Source organism: Saitoella complicata (genome assembly GCF_001661265.1).
Source record: "Saitoella complicata NRRL Y-17804 unplaced genomic scaffold SAICOscaffold_13, whole genome shotgun sequence".
Classification (NCBI taxonomy): Eukaryota; Fungi; Ascomycota; class Saitoellomycetes; order Saitoellales; family Saitoellaceae; genus Saitoella; species Saitoella complicata.
Window position 1 is genome coordinate 291,304 of NW_017567004.1, and position 18,756 is coordinate 310,059.

At 52.1% G+C, this 18,756-nt stretch overlaps 12 protein-coding genes across 12 annotated transcripts; 8 read left to right on the forward strand and 4 right to left on the reverse strand.

Annotated features, from left to right (window-relative positions):
• Nucleotides 1-259: 259 nt before the first annotated feature.
• Nucleotides 260-2,456, reverse strand: SAICODRAFT_57530 (transketolase; the record flags this gene model as incomplete). Its single annotated transcript, XM_019169540.1, has 2 exons — nucleotides 260-2,231; nucleotides 2,341-2,456. The coding sequence occupies 2 exons, from the start codon at nucleotides 2,454-2,456 to the stop codon at nucleotides 260-262; spliced, it is 2,088 nt and encodes a 695-aa protein (XP_019023886.1).
• Nucleotides 2,457-3,794: 1,338 nt separating this feature from the next.
• SAICODRAFT_80914 (uncharacterized protein) lies at nucleotides 3,795-4,534 on the forward strand. The gene is made up of 2 exons (XM_019171217.1): nucleotides 3,795-4,107; nucleotides 4,165-4,534. The coding sequence occupies exons 1-2, from the start codon at nucleotides 3,822-3,824 to the stop codon at nucleotides 4,497-4,499; spliced, it is 621 nt and encodes a 206-aa protein (XP_019023887.1). The 5' UTR covers nucleotides 3,795-3,821; the 3' UTR covers nucleotides 4,500-4,534.
• Nucleotides 4,535-4,696: 162 nt separating this feature from the next.
• SAICODRAFT_93126 (uncharacterized protein) lies at nucleotides 4,697-6,266 on the forward strand (the record flags this gene model as incomplete). Its single annotated transcript, XM_019171854.1, has 2 exons — nucleotides 4,697-4,755; nucleotides 4,815-6,266. The coding sequence occupies exon 2, from the start codon at nucleotides 4,836-4,838 to the stop codon at nucleotides 6,264-6,266; it is 1,431 nt and encodes a 476-aa protein (XP_019023888.1). The 5' UTR covers nucleotides 4,697-4,755; nucleotides 4,815-4,835.
• Nucleotides 6,267-6,496: 230 nt separating this feature from the next.
• On the forward strand, nucleotides 6,497-6,967 carry SAICODRAFT_93129 (13 kDa ribonucleo protein-associated protein; the record flags this gene model as incomplete). Its single annotated transcript, XM_019171855.1, has 2 exons — nucleotides 6,497-6,768; nucleotides 6,821-6,967. The coding sequence occupies exons 1-2, from the start codon at nucleotides 6,535-6,537 to the stop codon at nucleotides 6,965-6,967; spliced, it is 381 nt and encodes a 126-aa protein (XP_019023889.1). The 5' UTR covers nucleotides 6,497-6,534.
• Nucleotides 6,968-7,125: 158 nt separating this feature from the next.
• Nucleotides 7,126-7,767, reverse strand: SAICODRAFT_57622 (GAF domain-like protein; the record flags this gene model as incomplete). Its single annotated transcript, XM_019169550.1, has 3 exons — nucleotides 7,126-7,325; nucleotides 7,385-7,463; nucleotides 7,513-7,767. The coding sequence occupies 3 exons, from the start codon at nucleotides 7,765-7,767 to the stop codon at nucleotides 7,126-7,128; spliced, it is 534 nt and encodes a 177-aa protein (XP_019023890.1).
• A 568-nt stretch (nucleotides 7,768-8,335) lies between these two features.
• Nucleotides 8,336-9,468, forward strand: SAICODRAFT_7810 (alpha-1,6 mannosyltransferase subunit Mnn9; the record flags this gene model as incomplete). Its single annotated transcript, XM_019171099.1, has 3 exons — nucleotides 8,336-8,801; nucleotides 8,852-9,396; nucleotides 9,448-9,468. The coding sequence occupies 3 exons, from the start codon at nucleotides 8,336-8,338 to the stop codon at nucleotides 9,466-9,468; spliced, it is 1,032 nt and encodes a 343-aa protein (XP_019023891.1).
• A 251-nt stretch (nucleotides 9,469-9,719) lies between these two features.
• Nucleotides 9,720-11,064, forward strand: SAICODRAFT_35436 (GTP-binding protein; the record flags this gene model as incomplete). Its single annotated transcript, XM_019168423.1, has 2 exons — nucleotides 9,720-9,810; nucleotides 9,863-11,064. The coding sequence occupies 2 exons, from the start codon at nucleotides 9,720-9,722 to the stop codon at nucleotides 11,062-11,064; spliced, it is 1,293 nt and encodes a 430-aa protein (XP_019023892.1).
• A 721-nt stretch (nucleotides 11,065-11,785) lies between these two features.
• SAICODRAFT_80934 (guanine nucleotide binding protein, alpha subunit) lies at nucleotides 11,786-13,305 on the forward strand. Its single transcript, XM_019171219.1, has 4 exons — nucleotides 11,786-11,915; nucleotides 11,978-12,230; nucleotides 12,287-13,148; nucleotides 13,201-13,305. Exons 2-4 carry the CDS (start codon nucleotides 12,113-12,115, stop codon nucleotides 13,280-13,282), a joined length of 1,062 nt encoding a protein of 353 aa, XP_019023893.1. The 5' UTR covers nucleotides 11,786-11,915; nucleotides 11,978-12,112; the 3' UTR covers nucleotides 13,283-13,305.
• Nucleotides 13,306-13,856: 551 nt separating this feature from the next.
• SAICODRAFT_19571 (uncharacterized protein) lies at nucleotides 13,857-14,684 on the forward strand (the record flags this gene model as incomplete). The annotated part of the gene is made up of 2 exons (XM_019166125.1): nucleotides 13,857-14,107; nucleotides 14,167-14,684. The coding sequence occupies exons 1-2, from the start codon at nucleotides 13,909-13,911 to the stop codon at nucleotides 14,682-14,684; spliced, it is 717 nt and encodes a 238-aa protein (XP_019023894.1). The 5' UTR covers nucleotides 13,857-13,908.
• A 348-nt stretch (nucleotides 14,685-15,032) lies between these two features.
• Nucleotides 15,033-15,870, forward strand: SAICODRAFT_93145 (adenylylsulfate kinase; the record flags this gene model as incomplete). The annotated part of the gene is made up of 3 exons (XM_019171857.1): nucleotides 15,033-15,072; nucleotides 15,128-15,174; nucleotides 15,234-15,870. 3 exons carry the CDS (start codon nucleotides 15,033-15,035, stop codon nucleotides 15,768-15,770), a joined length of 624 nt encoding a protein of 207 aa, XP_019023895.1. The 3' UTR covers nucleotides 15,771-15,870.
• Nucleotides 15,871-15,982: 112 nt separating this feature from the next.
• On the reverse strand, nucleotides 15,983-16,716 carry SAICODRAFT_71601 (V-type ATPase; the record flags this gene model as incomplete). Its single annotated transcript, XM_019170698.1, has 3 exons — nucleotides 16,561-16,716; nucleotides 16,039-16,501; nucleotides 15,983-15,988 (listed from the first exon to the last, which is right to left on the reverse strand). The coding sequence occupies exons 1-3, from the start codon at nucleotides 16,584-16,586 to the stop codon at nucleotides 15,983-15,985; spliced, it is 495 nt and encodes a 164-aa protein (XP_019023896.1). The 5' UTR covers nucleotides 16,587-16,716.
• A 116-nt stretch (nucleotides 16,717-16,832) lies between these two features.
• On the reverse strand, nucleotides 16,833-18,746 carry SAICODRAFT_19574 (ribonuclease H-like protein; the record flags this gene model as incomplete). The annotated part of the gene is made up of 2 exons (XM_019166126.1): nucleotides 16,833-18,601; nucleotides 18,659-18,746. The coding sequence occupies 2 exons, from the start codon at nucleotides 18,744-18,746 to the stop codon at nucleotides 16,959-16,961; spliced, it is 1,731 nt and encodes a 576-aa protein (XP_019023897.1). The 3' UTR covers nucleotides 16,833-16,958.
• Nucleotides 18,747-18,756: the final 10 nt, after the last annotated feature.

The following is an 18,756-nucleotide window of genomic DNA, read 5'->3' on the forward strand; positions in this document are numbered from 1 at the left end:
GGGGGCCTGATATCGACGTCGATGAAGGCCGGGGTTTCGCACCGCTTCCACGGCAACGAAGGTCCTTATCTCGACAGGGGATGGGTTCAAGCACCCTCGGTCAGGTTAATTGGGACATCTTGGGAGGACACGATGGACGGACGACAGGAGTACGTTTTTAAGAATATTCAATTCAGGCAGAATAACGCATCTAAACCACCACTTTGCTTTCAGAATACATTACTATCCTCGCAGCACACCCATTTCTCTAGAATTACATTTAGTGGTGAACACCGACCAAGGTGTGGACGTTCTTCTGCTCGAAAGCCCTGCGGAGGGGAGAGCGGATGGGGGAAACGCCCTTCCAGAACTCAACAGTAGCCTTGGCCTTCTCAGCAACATCCTCAGGAGTGAGCTCGAACTTCTTGTAGACATCGAGGTAAGGACCAGAGGCACCGAAGCCGTTGATACCGTGCTGCTCGTGAGAGTACTTCTGCCATCCGAGGGTAGAGTAGGCCTCGACGGACAAGATAGGGGCACCGTCGGGGAAGACAGAGAGCTGGTACTCCTGATCCTGCTGGTCAAAGACCTCCCAGCAGGGAAGAGAGACGATACGGGCCTTAAGACCCTGCTCCTTGAGAACCTTGACGGCGTCAACACAGATGCAGACTTCGGAACCGGTAGAGACGATGATGACATCGGCCTTGCCGTCCTCGGGGTCGATCAAAGTGTAACCACCACGGACACCCTTCTGGATGACGGAGCCCTCCAACTGAGGAAGATTCTGACGGGAGAGAGCGATGATGGAGGGGGTCTCCTTGGCAGTCAAGGCGCAGTAGTAGGCAGCGGAGGTCTCGTTACCGTCAGCAGGGCGCCAGAACATGCAGTTAGGGAGGGCACGGAAGTGGGCAGCAGTCTCAACAGGCTGGTGGGTAGGACCGTCCTCACCGAGACCAATGGAGTCGTGGGTAGCGACGTGGATGGCACGGAGCTGGGAAAGGGCGGAGAGACGGATGGCACCGGCAGCGTAAGAAACGAAGTTCAAGAAGGTACCACCGTAGGGGATGATACCGGAGTAGGCAGACAAACCGTTCATGATGGCAGCCATGGCGTGCTCACGGACACCGTAGCGGATGTAACGACCAGAGTACTCACCGAGACCAGTGGCAGGGGGCTGGAAGTCGATAGCCTTACCCCAACGGGTCAAGTTGGAACCGGTCAAATCGGCGGAACCACCGACCAACTCGGGGAGAACGTCGGAAAGGGCAGTGAGGACGTTCTCGGAAAGCTTACGGGAAGCGATAGCGGGGTCAGAGGTGGTGTAGGTAGGGAGGGACTTCTCCCAGCCCTCAGGGAGCTTCTGCTCAGCACGACGGGTGAACTCCTTGGCGAGGTCGGGATACTCCTGAGCGTACTTGGCGAACATAGCGTTCCACTCCTCCTCAGCCTTAGCACCCTGAGCAGCGGTGTTGTGGTAGTAGTCGTAGACCTCCTGGGGAACGTGGAAGTTCTCCTTGGGGTTGAAGCCGAACTTCGCCTTGACCTGCTCGGCATCGTCGCCCTTCAAGGGGTTACCGTGGACACCGTGAGTGCCCTCGAGCTTGGATCCGTAACCGATGGTGGTGCGCAGCTTAATGCAGGAAGGCTTGTCGGTGACCTTCTTACACTCAGCAAGAGCCTGCTCAATGGAGTTCAAGTCGTTGTCACCGTCACCGACGACAACGGTGTGCCATCCGTAAGCCTCGAGGCGCATCATAACGTCCTCAGTGAAGGCACAGTTGATGTCACCGTCGATGGAGATGTGGTTGTCGTCGTAAACGCAGATGAGGTTACCAAGCTGCAAGTGACCGGCAAGAGACATGGCCTCAGAGGCAACACCCTCCATCATACAACCGTCACCGAAGAAACAGTAGGTGTAGTTGTCAATGACGTTGTATCCGGGCTTGTTGAAGGTGGCACCCAAGTGAGCCTGGGCCATGGCGAGACCGACAGCGTTGCCAACACCCTGACCGAGGGGACCAGTGGTGACCTCAATACCAGCGGTCTCGTGGGACTCGGGGTGACCAGGGGTAGCAGAGCCGAGCTGACGGAACTCCTGGAGGTCCTTCATGGACATAGGGTAACCGAACAAGTGAAGGAGGGTGTACTGCAACACACATGCGTGTCCGTTGGAGAGAATGAAACGGTCACGGTTCATCCATCTGGGGTTCTTGGGGTTGAACTTCATGAACTTGTTGAAGAGGACGTGAGAGCTGTGATGAGGTAATTAGCAATGTTTCCTCGGTGGATAAGGGCGATTCGAAGCGATCTCAGCGAAAATACCACGGCTCGAGACGATTCAATTATGCGAGGAAGACTTACACAGGAGCCATACCCATGGGGGCACCAGGGTGTCCGGACTTGGACTTGGTGGTGATATCCACGGCCAGCGTACGGATAGTGTTGATGCACTTAACGTCAACCTCAGAGAAAGCCATTTTGGATGATTTCTAAAGTAAATTGATCAGTAAACTGTACGGATCGCGAATCGAATGAATTCCTTACGTGAGGGTGTGTTGGTGGAGAGTCTTGGTCAGGGCTGTTGGGGCACTTTGATAAAAACTGATGATGGTGCGGGTGGCGCGTGTGAAGGTCGAAATGCCGGCGCAACTTCGGCGACCGCTTATCTCATCATCCGCGTTCTGAGGCCATGCAGTGAAGGGAGTTTTGCAGAACGTAGAACAATAAGGAAATATGATGCTTCTACTGCTACGTACTGGCTTTTCATCCTCTGGCAGCGACGGCAGTTGAACGGCGTTAACATCGTCAATGTGCACCCTCGAGGTTCTGGCTCGAAGCAGTGATTAGATAAGCGCCAATACGGCCGCTCTCTTCCGCGGCCGGTTGGGATATACGTATATCGATCTAGTCGATCCATCATGGCCAATAGACTTCGTGCAATTCAACCCTTTCGTGTTGGTGCTTGTGAGGTCACGTCGATGAGCTTGTTTGTTGTATGATCTTCAGAGAGTGCTCTTTCTTAAGTTATAGCATTTAGAGGCGTGGATCTGAAGTCGGTAGCGTTTCCGTCGTCAAGTGTCCAACATGCGGTAGACGGCCCCTAGACGACATTGCGCTCGCGAGTTCACAATGTAATGACAATCTCGATTTGGATCTTGATGGGTTGAGCACACGCATCATGCGTGACATTTCACAGCAATTGTTCCACTGACATGTAAAGGAAGCACTGTTGCCTCGCAAAATGAATGCCAGGCCTTGGTTGCATTCACAGTGTATCCAGTACCAATGGCCTAACCATTCCAACCTATCGTGACACAAATATGGTAGCACACTCAACACAAGCACCGACAAAATCGCTGGGACGAGAGAAATGTGCCACTGACGAATCGGAGTAAGAGGTGCCTTCCTGCTTTGGTGGGTGTTCAAAGAACGTTCCCACGCCCTCAAACAGCAGCCTTGTACATCTCCGCGCAAAAGTGTGGGTAGAGCGCAGTCAGAGATACGTTCTCGCGCAAGAAGGCATTCATCATTTTTGTCCACGGAAGCGTTCCTGATAACATGTTAGACTCCTACGCGACCGACGTTTGACGCTCTAGAGCTTACACGCTAATCGGTACGAAATCACCAGCAGAATACTTCCTCCATTCCGACGTTGAAACTGATCTCTCTCGAGCAATCACCATTCTGTACGAACTGAAAATCGAGCGTCGTCCGGAGATGTCTACGTTACATACACCGCAATTACGTGATTAATCTCCGCCCGCTGCGCACGTCGCAGCACCTCGCCGACAACCGACCTACCGGTACACCCAACGTAAGCATTCATCCCTAAAATCTAAGAGATGTCTTATCCGACAACAGAAAGACGATTGAGTATACCGACTACCTCGAGCTATGGAACGCGGAGGCGGCCATCGGAGATTCCCGCGAACCAGGAGGATGCGGAACATTCTGTTGCAGCGGCCACCTCAGCCGATACACAGGAGATGGAGCAGGAGCTTGGAAGGAATGGGAGTGCAGAGCAGGAGAATACAACAGGCTCGAAGAAGTGGGTTATGAAATGGCTCAGGGAGCATGATTTAAGTCTGTGGTTGGAGAACAAGGGGAGTGTAGCGAGAGATCATCTGGGTACCGCGCATGTCTTTGATCCTTCATGGAGCTCACGACTAACATCGGGTGGTATAGCCAACGAACGAACATTCCTAGCTTACCTACGAACATCCCTTTCATTCACAGCTATTGGGGTAGCACTGACCCAATTGTTCCGATTACCAGCACCGTCCACGGGCCAATCGTCCGAAACACAGAGACGGTTGCACGCCGTAGGGAAACCACTGGGTGCAACCATGGTGATGGCAAGTCTGCTGGTGCTGGGATTAGGTGTATGGAGGTATTTTGTGAGCCAACACTGGCTGACGAAGGGTCAATTTCCGGCGAGTCAAGGGACCGTATGGATCATCACATTGCTCGGGGTCATGGTCGCCATTGTAGCGTTCGTGATAGTCCTCGTCCAATCTTGACGGTGAAGATCGGTGCATCGCTAATTGAAACTCTTATTTCCATTTTCTTGGCAGAAGTGCGCGAGTTGGCTTGCATTAAAGCTACCCCTGATTTCGATCCCGTACACAAAGTACAAGTACTGCCGCGCACAGAGAAGGGGAGAAAACATCCAACCCACCGATTCCAGGACGACATCAACCAACTTCCACCGTTTTTTCTCGGTGAATTACTGTCTTTCATTCGTCCTACGTAGTTCTAGTCCTTCTTGGGTCCAACGTGAGTGCGTTTACCTAGCATACATTCGCGGACGGACGGGAGTGCTGACATTTTCGAAGGCCGATCGTTATCTTTATAGAATGCGTTCCACTGCCGCCGCTGCTCTTTCTGTCCTTGCCGGGGCTGCCTATGTCTCCGCCCAGGCTACCGTCTCTACGCAGCCCGTTGCTTCTGTCACCGTGACCGCTTCTTCCCTTGCGACCTCGGCCACTGCTACGCTCACTCCCGTCACCATCGATGGTAACGCCTTCTTCCAGGGCAGCGACCGTTTCTACGTTCGTGGTGTCACCTACCAGCCCGGTGGTGAGGCTTCCGCTCAGACTGACGACCCTTTGGCCAACACCGAGGCTTGCAAGCGTGACATTCCTTACTTTGAGCAATTGGGTATCAACACCATCCGTGTTTACAACGTTGACAACTCTGCCGATCACTCTACGTGTATGAACATGTTGCAGAATGCTGGTATCTACCTCTTCGTCGATGTCAACACTCCCAGGATCGCTCTTTCCCGCACTGACCCGGCGGGCTCTTACAACGCCATCTACCTTCAGCACGTCTTTGCTACCGTCGATGCGTTCAAGAACTACTCTAACGTTGTCGGTTTCTTCGCTGGTAACGAGGTCATTAACGATGCCAACAACACCGAGGCCGCTCCCTACGTCAAGGCTACCGTCCGTGACTTGAAGGACTACATCAGCAAGCAGTCTGACCGTCAGATCCCCGTAGGATACTCTGCCGCTGATGTCTCTGAGAACCGTATCCAGCTTGCTGAGTACTTCAACTGCGGTGACGATGCTACTGCCCGTGCTGATTTCTACGCCTTCAACTCCTACTCCTGGTGCGGTGAGTCTTCTTACACCACCTCCGGATACTCTCAGCGTGTCGAGGACTTCAGCAACTACTCTATCCCCCTTTTCTTCTCCGAGTACGGATGCAATTTGGTTTCTCCCCGTCCCTTCACTGAGGTTGAGTCTATCTACTCTGAAAACATGACCCCCGTCTTCTCTGGTGGTTTGGTCTACGAGTGGACCCAGGAGTCCAACAACTACGGTTTGGTTGAGGTCAATGGTACTAGCATCACCCCTCTCCAGGACTACGAAAACTTGATGGAGGAGTTCGCGAAGACCTCCAACCCCTCTGGTGACGGCGGTTACAAGACCGACGGTTCTGTCGCTACCTGCCCCAGCAATCAGACTCACTTCGAGATCACCTTCGCTGCTGAGGACCTGCCTGTCATTCCTTCCGCTGCCCAGGCTTACATCCACTCTGGTGCTGGCAAGGCTTTGGGTAACAATGGACCTACCAACCAGGGTCAGGGTTCTACCGCCATCCAGTCTCTCGCTTCCGCCGGTACCGCTACCGCTTCCGGATCCTCCACCGCCACTGCCTCTGGTGCCCAGTCTTCCGGAACTTCTTCCTCTTCCTCTGGTACTTCCAACAACGGCATGGGTTTGACCAAGGCTGTCTTTGCTTTGGCCGTCGCCATGGCTGTTGGTATGTGCGCCGTATAGATACTTATGTTAGATGTTGGGCAGGCCCTACTAGATGGGTAAATTCTTTTTACATGGGAGTATGGCATATTCGACTCCTCTTTGCCTAAAATTTCGATTTCATTGCTTCTGTCAGAGCTTAAGCTTATCGCACGTGACTCTCATTTCGCCCCCCTGGCCCTGCGCGCGCACAGAAAAAGTACACCGTCCTCGGCGACCGCGGCTGTTGAACTCCATCCATTCACAAGGGCGAGCACTTCTCTCTTAAACGCAAGGAACCCTTACAAACATGTCTACTCCCAACCCCAAGGCTTTCCCTCTCGCCGACGCCCAGCTCTCTCAGCAGATCTTGGACTTGGTTCAGCAGGCTTCCCACTACAAGCAGTTGAAGAAGGGTGCCAACGAGGCTACCAAGACCTTGAACCGTGGTATTGCCGAGTTCATTGTCATGACCGCCGACACTGAGCCTATTGAGATCTTGTTGCACTTGCCTTTGTTGTGTGAGGACAAGAACGTTCCCTACGTACGTTGATCCGTCCGTGGTTTCAGGGATTATATGCTAATGAATGCTGTAGGTCTTCGTTCCCTCCAAGTCTGCTCTTGGTCGTGCTTGCGGTGTCACCCGTCCCGTCATCTCTTGCTCCATCACCACCAACGAGGCTTCTGAGCTCAGGACTCAGATCCAGACCATCAAAAACGCCATCGAGCGCTTGTTGGTGTAAGAAGTTGCGGAGAAACTGGATTTCTGGCGTATTGAGGAGGTTTATGGATATTAGGATAGATATCTAGTCGAGCAATTAAGTTTGTTATCGACACATTCTATGCATGGTCTCTTGTAGCCATGCCTGCACGGCCACCATAACATCACCTCCGTATGGCTTTACTCCCAATCGCAGCCCTTGCCTACCAACTCAGCTAGGTGCTCCAAAAACTTTTGGTCCACTTCGTCGAAGCCCTTGAGCTCCTCGCAATCCAGATCCAAAACTCCTACTATGTCGCCAGATGCAGATCTCACAGGCACCACGATTTCTGACAGCGTCTCTCCGTCGCATGCGATATGGCCTGGGAATGCTTCCACATCTAGGACAATTACAGTGAGTTCTTTGCCGCCATCTCCGAAAGGATGGTGAACATCATACCTGGTACAAGCTGTGACTCGCCAGTTGCTGCTGCTGTTCCGCAAACTCCCTTTCCAAGCCTGATAGTCTGGCACGCAATCTGTTTCTGCAATTAGCGTGAATGTTGGATACTCTGGGGTGAGCCAAACCTTGCCCATGAAGGGCCCGAGGATCAGTTGCTCAGGTTTCTTGCGATCCCGGACATAGAACCCAGCCCAATTGACCTTATCGGAAGGCGATGGTAGAGAATGCAAACCATGCCATACAAGCGAAGAAACATTGGCACAATTGGCGACCCAGTTACGCTGGTCTTCGAGGAGGGCCTGGGCATTCTCGAGGAGACTTTGGTAAAGCTGCTCCTTGGACTGCCCGGGAGGGAACATGGACAAGTCAGCATGTGGCATGGTTAGGGACCGGAAACTGCAAGACGTTTGGCTAAGGGACTGGGGATGTGGTAAACCAGTCGCAAGAAAAGTATTTCAACTCTCGGAAGTCATATAACCTTGACCCCTGGCGGAAGAGTCCCGGGCTTCCCGAATAGGCGGTGCAAAGTGACAGAGGGGACGCAGTTGCTCATGAAAGCATGATTTTCTATTGCCATTACTTCTGTAATATGTTTTCTCGAGCATGCTGGTTCTGGTATGCCATTCCAATCAGCAATGAGCCGGTGGTCATTTCCAAGCTTAGAAACCGCCCTGCCGCTTCCCCTGCAAGCTTAAACGACCAACACAACAACTGTCCAGCAACCAAATCGCGTCGAAATCGCGCAGAGAGTCTATCATTGTCTTTCAATAGGTGGCTAGTTCGATTGTTACAACCCTCTGTCTTGCAGGTCTGACAGTGCCGCAGTTACGCCCGAGGCTTCACCGACACATTGTGGTTACGACCACGTCAATACTCGGCATTCTACCCTACAGGCTCAGACGACGTATACCTCAGCAGGACTGAACTCGTCCACACGAAATCGCAGCAATGGCGTCTGCTCTTCGGAGAAATCCCATCACCACTGCCCTGGGTGTCATAATGGCGCTCGGCTTTCTGGTATTCATTTTCGGTGGATCATCGACATCAGCACCAGCCGCTCGGCGATCTCAAGTACCATCAACAAAACCTTCGAAACCTCCTCCAATTGAGCATGTCAACATGAACCCTATGGCGGCCACCAGAAATGCCGCTGCGAACAAGGAGGAGGTGTTGATCCTGACACCATTGAGCAAGTTTTACGATGAATATTGGAAGAACCTCAATGCGTTCACGTATCCTCACGAGTTGATTGAGCTGGGATTCATTGTGCCAAGAGGAAAGGAGGGCAATGCCGTTTTGGCTGAAGTGGAGGAGGCCGTCAAGAAGGTGCAGAGCGGCCCAAAGAACAAGAGGTTCAAGAAGGTGCACATTTTACGGGATGATCATGACATGCCCGTGGGTCGCGACGAGAAGGGTAAGGATTACAACTGGTTGCAAAGGCTCATGGCTAACATACATACACAGAACGTCATGCCCTTTCGGCCCAGAAGGCTCGCCGTGGATCTATGGCTTTGTCTCGCAACTCTTTGCTGTTCAGTACGATCTCTCCGACTACTGCGTGGGTGTTTTGGTTGGACGGTGACATTGTCGAAACGCCAGCAACTATACTTGAGGACATGACTGGTCACGACAAGCCCATCCTTACCGCCAACTGCTACCAGCGTTATGAAGGCGGCGTCAGGCCGTATGACTACAACAATTGGCACGAGTCCCAGACCGCTTTGAACCTTGCGGCCAGTATGAGCGAGGATGACATCCTTGTTGAGGGTTACCGGGAGTTGCCGACGTACAGAAGCTTGTTCGTGTACGAGTACAACGAGCATGGCAACAAGAACACGGAGACTGAGTTGGATGGTGTTGGTGGAACCGCCTTGTTGGTGAAGGCTGAGGTGCACAGGGATGGAGCGATGTTCCCAAGCTTCCCCTTTTACCATCTGATCGAGACGGAGGGATTCGCGAAAATGGCGAAGCGGTTGGGATACCAGGCCTGGGGCTTGCCTAACTACCTTGTGAGTATCTCCTACGCTTCCAGCGTCTACATTGGCTAACGATTGTCGCAGGTTTACCACTACAACGAGTGATTCCTTTGAGAGGACAGACCCGTACCAAGAAAGAAAAAGTTGCTCGACGCATACAGCTCTGCATTGATTTAAAGGCTTAGAGAATCTACCTACCTAACTACTTGCATGTAAATATAACGAAGGTTCAATTTCGGTGAGCGCACCGGCAGCCGCATACACATGCCCTGACTTGACGTACAGTATACCTTAACCATACTTGTGCGTAATTCGATGAGCTGGAGACGTGATAGAGCCAGCAAAGACGACACAGAATGCCTAGAGATCCGTTGATTGCATTCGTTGGAAAGCCATCGGCTGGTAAATCCAGCATGCTTAATGCTCTGACAGATGCAACCGCCAAAGGTGCACCACGCTCTGCTGATTGCCGGTATGATCCGCTGACATTCGACTCAAGTCGGGAATTTCCCTTTCACCACCATTGAGCCGAACCGAGCAGTCGGGTACCTTCAGATCAAATGTGCTTGCGCTCGTTTCGGAAAACAGGAGTTCTGCAAGCCCACATATGGCACCTGTAACAACGGCACCCGCCATGTGCCAATACAGCTTCTCGATGTTGCCGGTTTAGTACCAGGAGCCCACGAAGGTCGAGGGTTGGGAAATAAGTTCTTGGATGATCTTCGACATGCGGATTGTTTGGTACATGTTGTGGACGTCAGTGGAACGACGGATGCTGAGGGAAAGGAGACGAGAGGGTATGATCCCAGTGTGGATATTGAGTGGTTGAGGGGTGAGATCGTGAGATGGGTTGGAGGTAACCTGAGAGAGAAGTGGGGCAGTATCGTACGGAGACATGTTGCTATCAAAGGAAATGCTGTGGATACACTACAGGGACAGTTCTCCGGTTACGGATCTACGGCGAAACTTGTGGCACGGTTCTTGGACAGATTGGGCATCAAGCAGCCATTGGACCATTGGGATGATTCGACTATTGAGAGGGTTGTTGAAGGATTTGTGGACGAGAAGTTCCCGACCGTGTTGGCCTTGAACAAGGTGGACCATGGAGATGCGGATATGAACATTGCCAAGATTGCGAAGCAGCAGAAGCCGGGGTCAATAGTGCTGTGCAGTGCAGCAACGGAGAATTTGCTGAAAAGGTTGAAGAAGCAAGGCTATATTCAGTACGAAGAGGGAACCGAGTTCGTAGATACGAAGGTCGACATAGTAAGTGGAGTACGTGTTCCTTCGTCCTTCACCGTGCTCACAGCATTCTCACAGCCTGATTCCGATCTAAAGCCTCTCGACGAAAAGCTTCAACAGCGAATAGAAGACTTGCGCGATCTAGTTCTTTACCGACATGGATCGACTGGAGTGCACCAGGTTCTACAACGGGCGGCCGATCTCCTTGGCCTCATCCCAGTTTATACCGTCAAGAACACGCACACATTCAGCAGTTCGGACTCGTCCGGCAAGACTGCCGTATTCAGAGATTGCACACTAGTTAGACGTGGTATTACGGTTGGTGACGTGGCTCAGAGGATCATGGGAGGCGACTGCACATTCATTGAGGGGGTTGGAGGTGTGCGTGTGAGCGAAGATGATTTGATCTCGGAGAAGAATAACATCCTGAGCTTCAAGATCGGAGCTAGGGCAGCATGATTGGAACAGTATAGTATCGACTGATTGGAGAGCCGTCGCGGCCTAGGCATACAGTCCGTCGCATCGAAGGTACCGGTTCCGCCATAGACAGACATATGACACTCGTGAGAGAGTTATGCTCGTGATCGAGACCGTCTACACCTGCCTGAATTCTGCGGGGCATTTCTGGATTTCCTCACATAGAAAGGAACTTCAAGCGATGTCTACAGAAGGATGCTCATAAGCTGTCGAGGGTTAAAGGGTCTGTGTTTCAGCCCTTTCATGTTGAGGGTGCGTCGGAGACCCTGGTTCAAATGACCGCTTCAAGCGAAAGACGGCAGAGGACACGGTGATACTGGCTGTATATGTGTCTGACCTTAATCACATAATTGTACTCTGACACGCACCCTTGTCGGCGGGGGTATGGCTACATACATGTTAGACAAATAACGATCACCACCCTCCCAAATCCCGACTCCCACAGCTGAACCTGTCAACTACCATCCGACAGATCTCATTGTCCTGGCCAACGGTGCTTGGTAAGTCGAACCCTATTTTCACCCGGTCCTGTCAAGGGCATGTCGGCCTGGACCTGTGCGGGTGTTCTATGCGAGCTGGTGGCTGGTGATATGGCAGGCAGTATGGTGCTAGCTTTGTCCGCCCTGCACAGATCGCTCCTGAGTGAAGATAGACGTCGAAGACAACAGACCGTCCAGGACCACTCCGGAATACCAAGACAGGACCCGGGAACCAGAGCTGAAGCTTATTCCTCAGAGTACATAGATTCGCCAGCTGAGTCCTACTCCCTCCAATCACTACTCTACGACACCCCGGTGCGGTCCGATTTAGAGACCTCTACCCCGCAAACAACTGTACGACGCGACCCTCCTGCCTTTTCGCCGAAGAGCCTTTTGCTGACCGTAGATCCCTACAGAAGTCGGTCTGATATCTCTGCTGGTCAAGGTTTGACAATATAACAAGTGGTGCATCAAGTCGTCGCATCCTCAGCCCTTTGCGACTTACCCGCATACATCCATCCACTATCTAGCCAGCGCAAGCATCCGCGAAAATGGGTTGTGGAATGAGTACCGAAGACAAGGAGGGGAAGCAGAGAAATGAGGAAATTGAGTCCCAATTGAAGAAGGACAGGATGTTGCTGCGGAATGAGATTAAGATGCTCTTGCTCGGTACGCTTGGTTGGCATTCAATTGCTTCGGCGCATTCACTAACATCATTCCTACAGGTGCCGGAGAGTCTGGAAAGTCTACGATTCTGAAACAGATGAAGCTTATCCACGAGGGTGGTTACTCAGCAGATGAGCGCGATTCCTTCAAGGAGATCATCTTCTCCAACACCGTGCAGTCAATGCGCGTGATCCTCGAAGCAATGGAGAGTATGGAGATTCCTCTCGACGACTCACGAAACGAATACCACGTTCAGACCGTCTTCATGCAACCATCACAAATTGAGGGCGAGTCCCTGAGTAAGGAGGTTGGTGATGCCATTCGAGCGTTGTGGAAGGATGTCGGTGTTCAGGAATGTTTCCGGAGGTCAAGGGAGTACCAGTTGAACGATTCGGCACAGTACTACTTTGACTCTATCGACCGTATCGCTCAGCCCGACTACCTTCCCAACGACCAAGATGTCCTCCGTTCTCGTGTCAAGACAACCGGTATCACCGAGACCACATTCATCATCGGTGAACTCACTTACCGCATGTTCGATGTCGGAGGTCAGCGATCCGAGCGAAAGAAGTGGATCCACTGTTTCGAGAACGTTACCACCATTCTCTTCTTGGTCGCCATCTCTGAGTATGACCAGCTTCTCCTTGAAGATGAGACCGTGAACCGTATGCAGGAGGCTCTTACTCTTTTCGACTCAATCTGCAACTCTAGGTGGTTCTTGAAGACGTCTATCATCCTGTTCTTGAACAAGATCGATATCTTCAGAGATAAGTTGCAGGCCAGCCCCTTGAAGAACTATTTCCCGGACTACGATGCCGGAGATGACTACAACTCGGCGTGCGACTACGTCCTCAACAGGTTCGTCAGCTTGAACCAGAGCGAGGTCAAGCAAATCTACACTCACTTTACCTGTGCTACTGAGTAAGTCTTTCCTTCCTTCCGCTCAAGAACATTGTGACTAACAAGGGTCTAGCACCACTCAAATCCGCTTCGTTATGGCTGCCGTGAACGACATCATCATTCAGACCAACTTGAGGGAGTGTGGTCTTATTTAAGCTACGTGATGGTGTCTAAAAGGATATGACAAGGGGCTGCCCGCATACATATACCAGAGAGTTTAACTTGGACTACTTCATCGGATGGAGCACAGGTGGCTATACTATCGTTGATGGCTGGCTGAGGGAAGAACTTTATTCATTTCAGGATCTGTTTTTCGTTTTTGATTTATTTGGGGGGAATGCGTCTGGAGGTATCTTTTTGCATCTTAGTTATAGCTTAATTTGCTTAGAAATTAGTAGTCATATTCATGACCACCATAGCCAACGCCGGTTCTGATCTGCTCTGAGCAGCTGAACCATCGTCCGGGTATTGAGAGCTGCCTGAAAGCTGGATGTCGGGCACTCGACGTCGACCCGGCCGGGCCCGAGAGCTCAACTGCAACTCGTACCGCAATTGCCCAGGACTGAACCGGCAGACCGTCTGCTCAAAAGCAGCGCAAATCCAATTGCAAAACGGCGTAGCTGACATTCAAGAGAGTATCTCGTGCTCTATAATTGGCTGTCTGCTCCCTTCGTAGGCGGTGCCGCACGACCCCTGACTGCGGGCGAAAGACCTGCAGGACTTGTACGAAGAAACTGAACGCTTCATACCAGTGGAAACGATCTTTATACCTTCGATAAGGATGCAGTCTTTCGCAAGGCTGCCAAGTCGTCTGGCTAAATGCCAGCCGCTTGGCTTCTCTGGCGCTGCTGTACGTCAGCGTCGCTTCAGCTCATCTCAGAAGCCGTCATCTCTCATGCTCGGCACATCATCACCGGTCGTTATGGACCATTCCATGCCTTTGTCATGGTCTCCAAGTACCGAGCATGTTGATCCAAGAGGTACTGTCCTTCGATCACTTGCCCCCTGTAGTGCGTCGTTACTGACCGTCATCTCGTAGACATTGCTTTGAATGCATTCTTTGCTCAGCACCGTCCCTTGGGCATTGTTCGCGCCTCTGCATCTGAAATTATTGAGAAGGATCTTGAAACTCTGGGAGAGAGTGACGAGGCGGCAGCTGCGATGGCTTACAACTTCCTTTACACCCCTTTCCAACCGCCTCCGGCGCCTGTGCCTCAGAGCCAAACCTCGCCTAAATCGCAAATCCTTAAGGCTTTGAGAGAAGCACCAACAGGCGTGCTGATCCGTCCTCAAGAGTTCGAAAGTCTGCCAGTGGAAGCACACGGCCAAAAGCAGGGATCCCTGGTGCACGCTATGGGAGCAGTGAACCCAGAAGTTTTGGATCAGATCAGGAACACGTTGTTCGGTGATGCTGTTGGTCAGGAGGAAGTCGAGGGTCTACCTAAGAAGATGGAATTGACAAGTGTAAAGAGAAAGAGAAAGTTGAAGATGAACAAGCACAAGTACAAGAAGAGAAGAAAGGAGCAGCGTGCGTTGAGGAAGAAGCTGGGTAAATAAACGGGTCGCGTGTGTACGTGGCACAGGAATGTTGCCAGTCTTCATGAATCTGAGGATCAGGCAGGATGGAGACGGAGCGGTGCGAAGATAGGTTCCAAAGCGGATTGGGAGGGAAGATTGGCGGTGATGCTAGAGTAGGGGGGACACCGCGGCTGGAAACAAACTGATAGCATCTTGATCATTGAGCTTCAGTTATATACTCATTCGAATCCCCTATCTTTCGAACTTCGCAAATGTTGTGCACTGCCACCGTACACCCCATATGGCGCCATCGTGCATCGCACGAAATTCAATTTAGGTTGCACAACGCCGAAGAGAATCCACCGCGATAAACACACAACCTTCAAGATGTCTGACAACAAGGCCACCAACATTACTTTCCACGCCGGTAAGTTGATGCTTGACGGATCTCGTTCATGCGCCGCCATGCTAACGTCGCTTAGGTAACGTTACCCGTGAGGAGCGTGCTCAGTTCTTGAAGCAGCAGGGTGTATGCGTTCACTGTGCCTGATCTGCTAGTTGCATCCATGCTGACGGTTTCGTTTCTAGTTGACCATCTGGTTCACCGGACTCTCCGCCTCCGGAAAGTCCACCGTCGCTGTCGCTCTCGAGCAGCACCTCCTCCACCTCGGTGTCGCTGCCTACCGTCTCGACGGTGACAACATCCGCTTCGGTCTCAACAAGAACCTCGGTTTCTCCGAGGCCGACCGTAACGAGAACATCCGCCGTATTGGTGAGGTCGCCAAGTTGTTCGCCGACTCCTGCCAGATCGCTCTTACGTCCTTCATCTCCCCCTACAAGGCGGACCGTCAGCAGGCTCGTGAGCTCCACGAGAAGGAGGGATTGAAGTTCATTGAGGTTTACATTGATGCTCCTCTCGAGGTTGTCGAGAAGCGTGATCCTAAGGGTCTTTACAAGAAGGCTCGTGCTGGTGAGATCAAGGACTTCACTGGTATCTCTGCTCCTTACGAGGCCCCTGAGAAGCCTGAGATCCACATCCGCACCGACGAGAACAGTGTTGAGGACTCTGTCCGTATCATTACTGAGTACTTGCAGAAGGAGGGTTTGTTGCAGATCAAGAACTAGATCATGGGGACGATGGACAAAAATGTACGTTAGAGGTTAGAATGAGGTAAAAGGTGCGGTGGGTTCAGCAAAAAACACAGTTCAATTTCACAAGAATGCTACATTCCAAACACTCTCAAACGTACATCCACCACCCACAACTCTCTCCCTTCAATTAATGCCTCTATCGTTCGCTGTCATGCCTCCGGGACCAACTTTTCGTGATTTCCTTATCAGCACTGCAGCAACGTTAGCAAAGAAACTCCTATGAGGTAGCAGAGGTACATACCACAACGTCGTTGGTCGCCTTCGTGTTCAACAACAGGGCAACAATGAGACCGTACAGACCCAAAACTTCAGCGAAAATGAGAATCAAAATCATACCGACAAACAACCTGGGCTGCTGAGCAGTACCCCGAACACCAGCATCACCAACGATACCAATTGCGAAACCAGCGGCAAGACCAGCAAGACCGACAGAGAGACCGGCACCGAGCTGAATGAAACCAGTGTAGAGAGCCTGTTGCTGCTTCAAACCGTCGGAGACGAGGACAGACACGACGAGACCGTAGATGGCAATGATACCAGCCATGACGACGGGGACAATGGACTTCATGACCAAGTCGGGGCGGAGGACACCCATGGCGGAGATACCGACACCAGACTTGGCGGTACCGTAGGCAGCACCGAAGCAGCTGAAGACGATAGCAGCCGTGCAGCCCATAGCACCGAAGAAGGGTGCGTAGACGGGGCTATTCTCATGAGTTAGTATGCGGACTTTATCTGAGGCAGTCCAGGGGCGGCAACTCACCAAAGATCAGTAGGCGCAACAGACATGATGTTGAAGCTGGACGTAAGAGGTTGTGAGAAGGTAAACTGCGACACTTTCGTCGTCTATGAGAGCAAGACTTGCGTAAACAGGTGCTTGCTTGGAAAGGGTTGTTGAGGCGGAGTAGGATGGCTGCGTAGACGGAGAGCGGCCAGCGTGAACGTGCGGCAGCCGACCCCGTCATCACCCAGGCACCGGTTACCCTGATTTACATCAACAAGCATGATCGGCGAGACAAGTTAATGTAAATAATACAGTTGTATTGGGTAGGTAATGTCGCCTTTATGGCTCACCAGTGGGTACCATGAACATATGCAGTCCGTCCTCTAACGATGCCATTCAACGCCTTCCCATAACGTCACTCCCCTCCGTATGCTTATTCATTTCTTCGCCAAGCTCCTCCTCCTCATTTCCTCCTCCGCCTTCACCCTCACCAATTCCAGCGGCACCTCCGCATCCTCCCTCGAGTCATGACCCGCATTCCCATCCCCCTTCTGGATCTGCCTGCACAAATACCTCTCCGCCAGGTACTTTAAACTGTTCCTGATCGGTCTGCCTCGTGGATGTGGGTATAGGATCGCGGTATCAATCACACGGTTGTGAATGATGCGAAGTGCGGTCAAGTCGTTTTCGAGACCGTGGCCCAGGAGGATTGTTTTGGAGTCGATGAGGTTGAGGAGACGGGTGCGGACGTCTTGGAGGGTGCAGGTAGCGGATTCGAGGGATGACACACCAGAGAAACGAGTGTTCAAATCCAGGACGGGGTTTGGCGGGCGAATAAGTTCGTCGAAAAGGAGGGTGCCTTCGTGATCGAGGGCAGTGATACGCGTAAGCTCTAATCCTGCTGTAGTGTATGACATCTCACAATCGAAAGAGACGACCGGTAGTTTGCCTTCGGCAGACGCTGGATCATGCGCCGGTACATTGAGGAAAGGCTGCTGAACTTGCAGGCGGGGTGGGTATGATAGCTTGAAAACATGACATCCACGTGTGCAGCCCTTCTCACCCATTGGTAAGGTGCAGCACGAGTATACTTGCTGCTTGGCACCATTTTGTGTGCGCCAGTAGGGTTTGCCGTAGTGGTACTGACAGGCAGATTTGTCTTCGTCGTCGAGATCTCCTTTCACAATCCAGCGTTTGCCACACCTATCACAGACACGCTCGCATCCTTCTTCGTTGCGTGGAGCATTTTCTTCTGGTGTTGGAATGTCGATGATATAGTCCCATTCTGCCAGCTTCGCCTTGTCAGTCATGACGAACGTTTCGAGAACCTCCATAACCGCGCCCAGGCCCTTGATCTTTTGTTTCACCTCCTTGCCCTCATTCTCAAGGTCTTCGAGAGTAATCCGCGGACGTTTCTTGACCTCGATAATCGCGTTCTTCATCGCATTCTTGTACGTCAATTTCGTATGCTTGTTGACAATCTCTTCTTCGCGCTTCAATGCTGCTTTTCTGGCCCGATACTTTAACTCATCGCCACTGATGACCCCGTAGTAGCTCAGATACTCCTTCTCGAGTATTGCAAGTAGAGGTTGACGAGTAATGTTCGGGACCGAGCATGCAGGAAATGTAACCGGGATGATAGGGCCACTGATATTGATGGCGGGTTCAAGAGGAGTTGCTTTTGCTGTTGTCTTGCCCTTGGCTTCCGAAGCCAGTGCTGGCTTTGCCAGTGTTGGAGGTGGTTTATCTGCCGCGGGCGGAGCTGGAGCAGTTGGTGTGGGTGACGCTGGCCGAACAGGTTGGACTGGTCCGGGGTTTGGAACGGGTGTGGCCTCCTTGGTCGTTTCCTCTTCGACTTGAACAGTTGGAGGCGCCTCTGGCTCGATTGGCGTAGTGAGAACAGGCGGCGGGGTTGGCAGCTTCTTCTTTCTTAGTAACGAGCCAGTATCTTCGTCCTCCACCTTCTGCTTCTTTACCGGCGTTTCCTCCGCAAGAACGTCCTTGGCCTTCTCATCGTCTTCTTCCCCCTCAACGCGTCTCTTCTTCGCCGCTCTCTCTGCTGTCGCGAATGTATGCTCCACTGCAATGGTTTTCATTAGCATACATGCCCAGGACATGAGAGGGGAGAGTCGCTCACCTGGATGCTTGAAGAAGCAGGCGGGGATGTCACACGTCGCGGCCTTTGGACAGGCAGTGTTCCCGAAGAGGCCCTGTGCGGTGAACATCCTTCTTGCT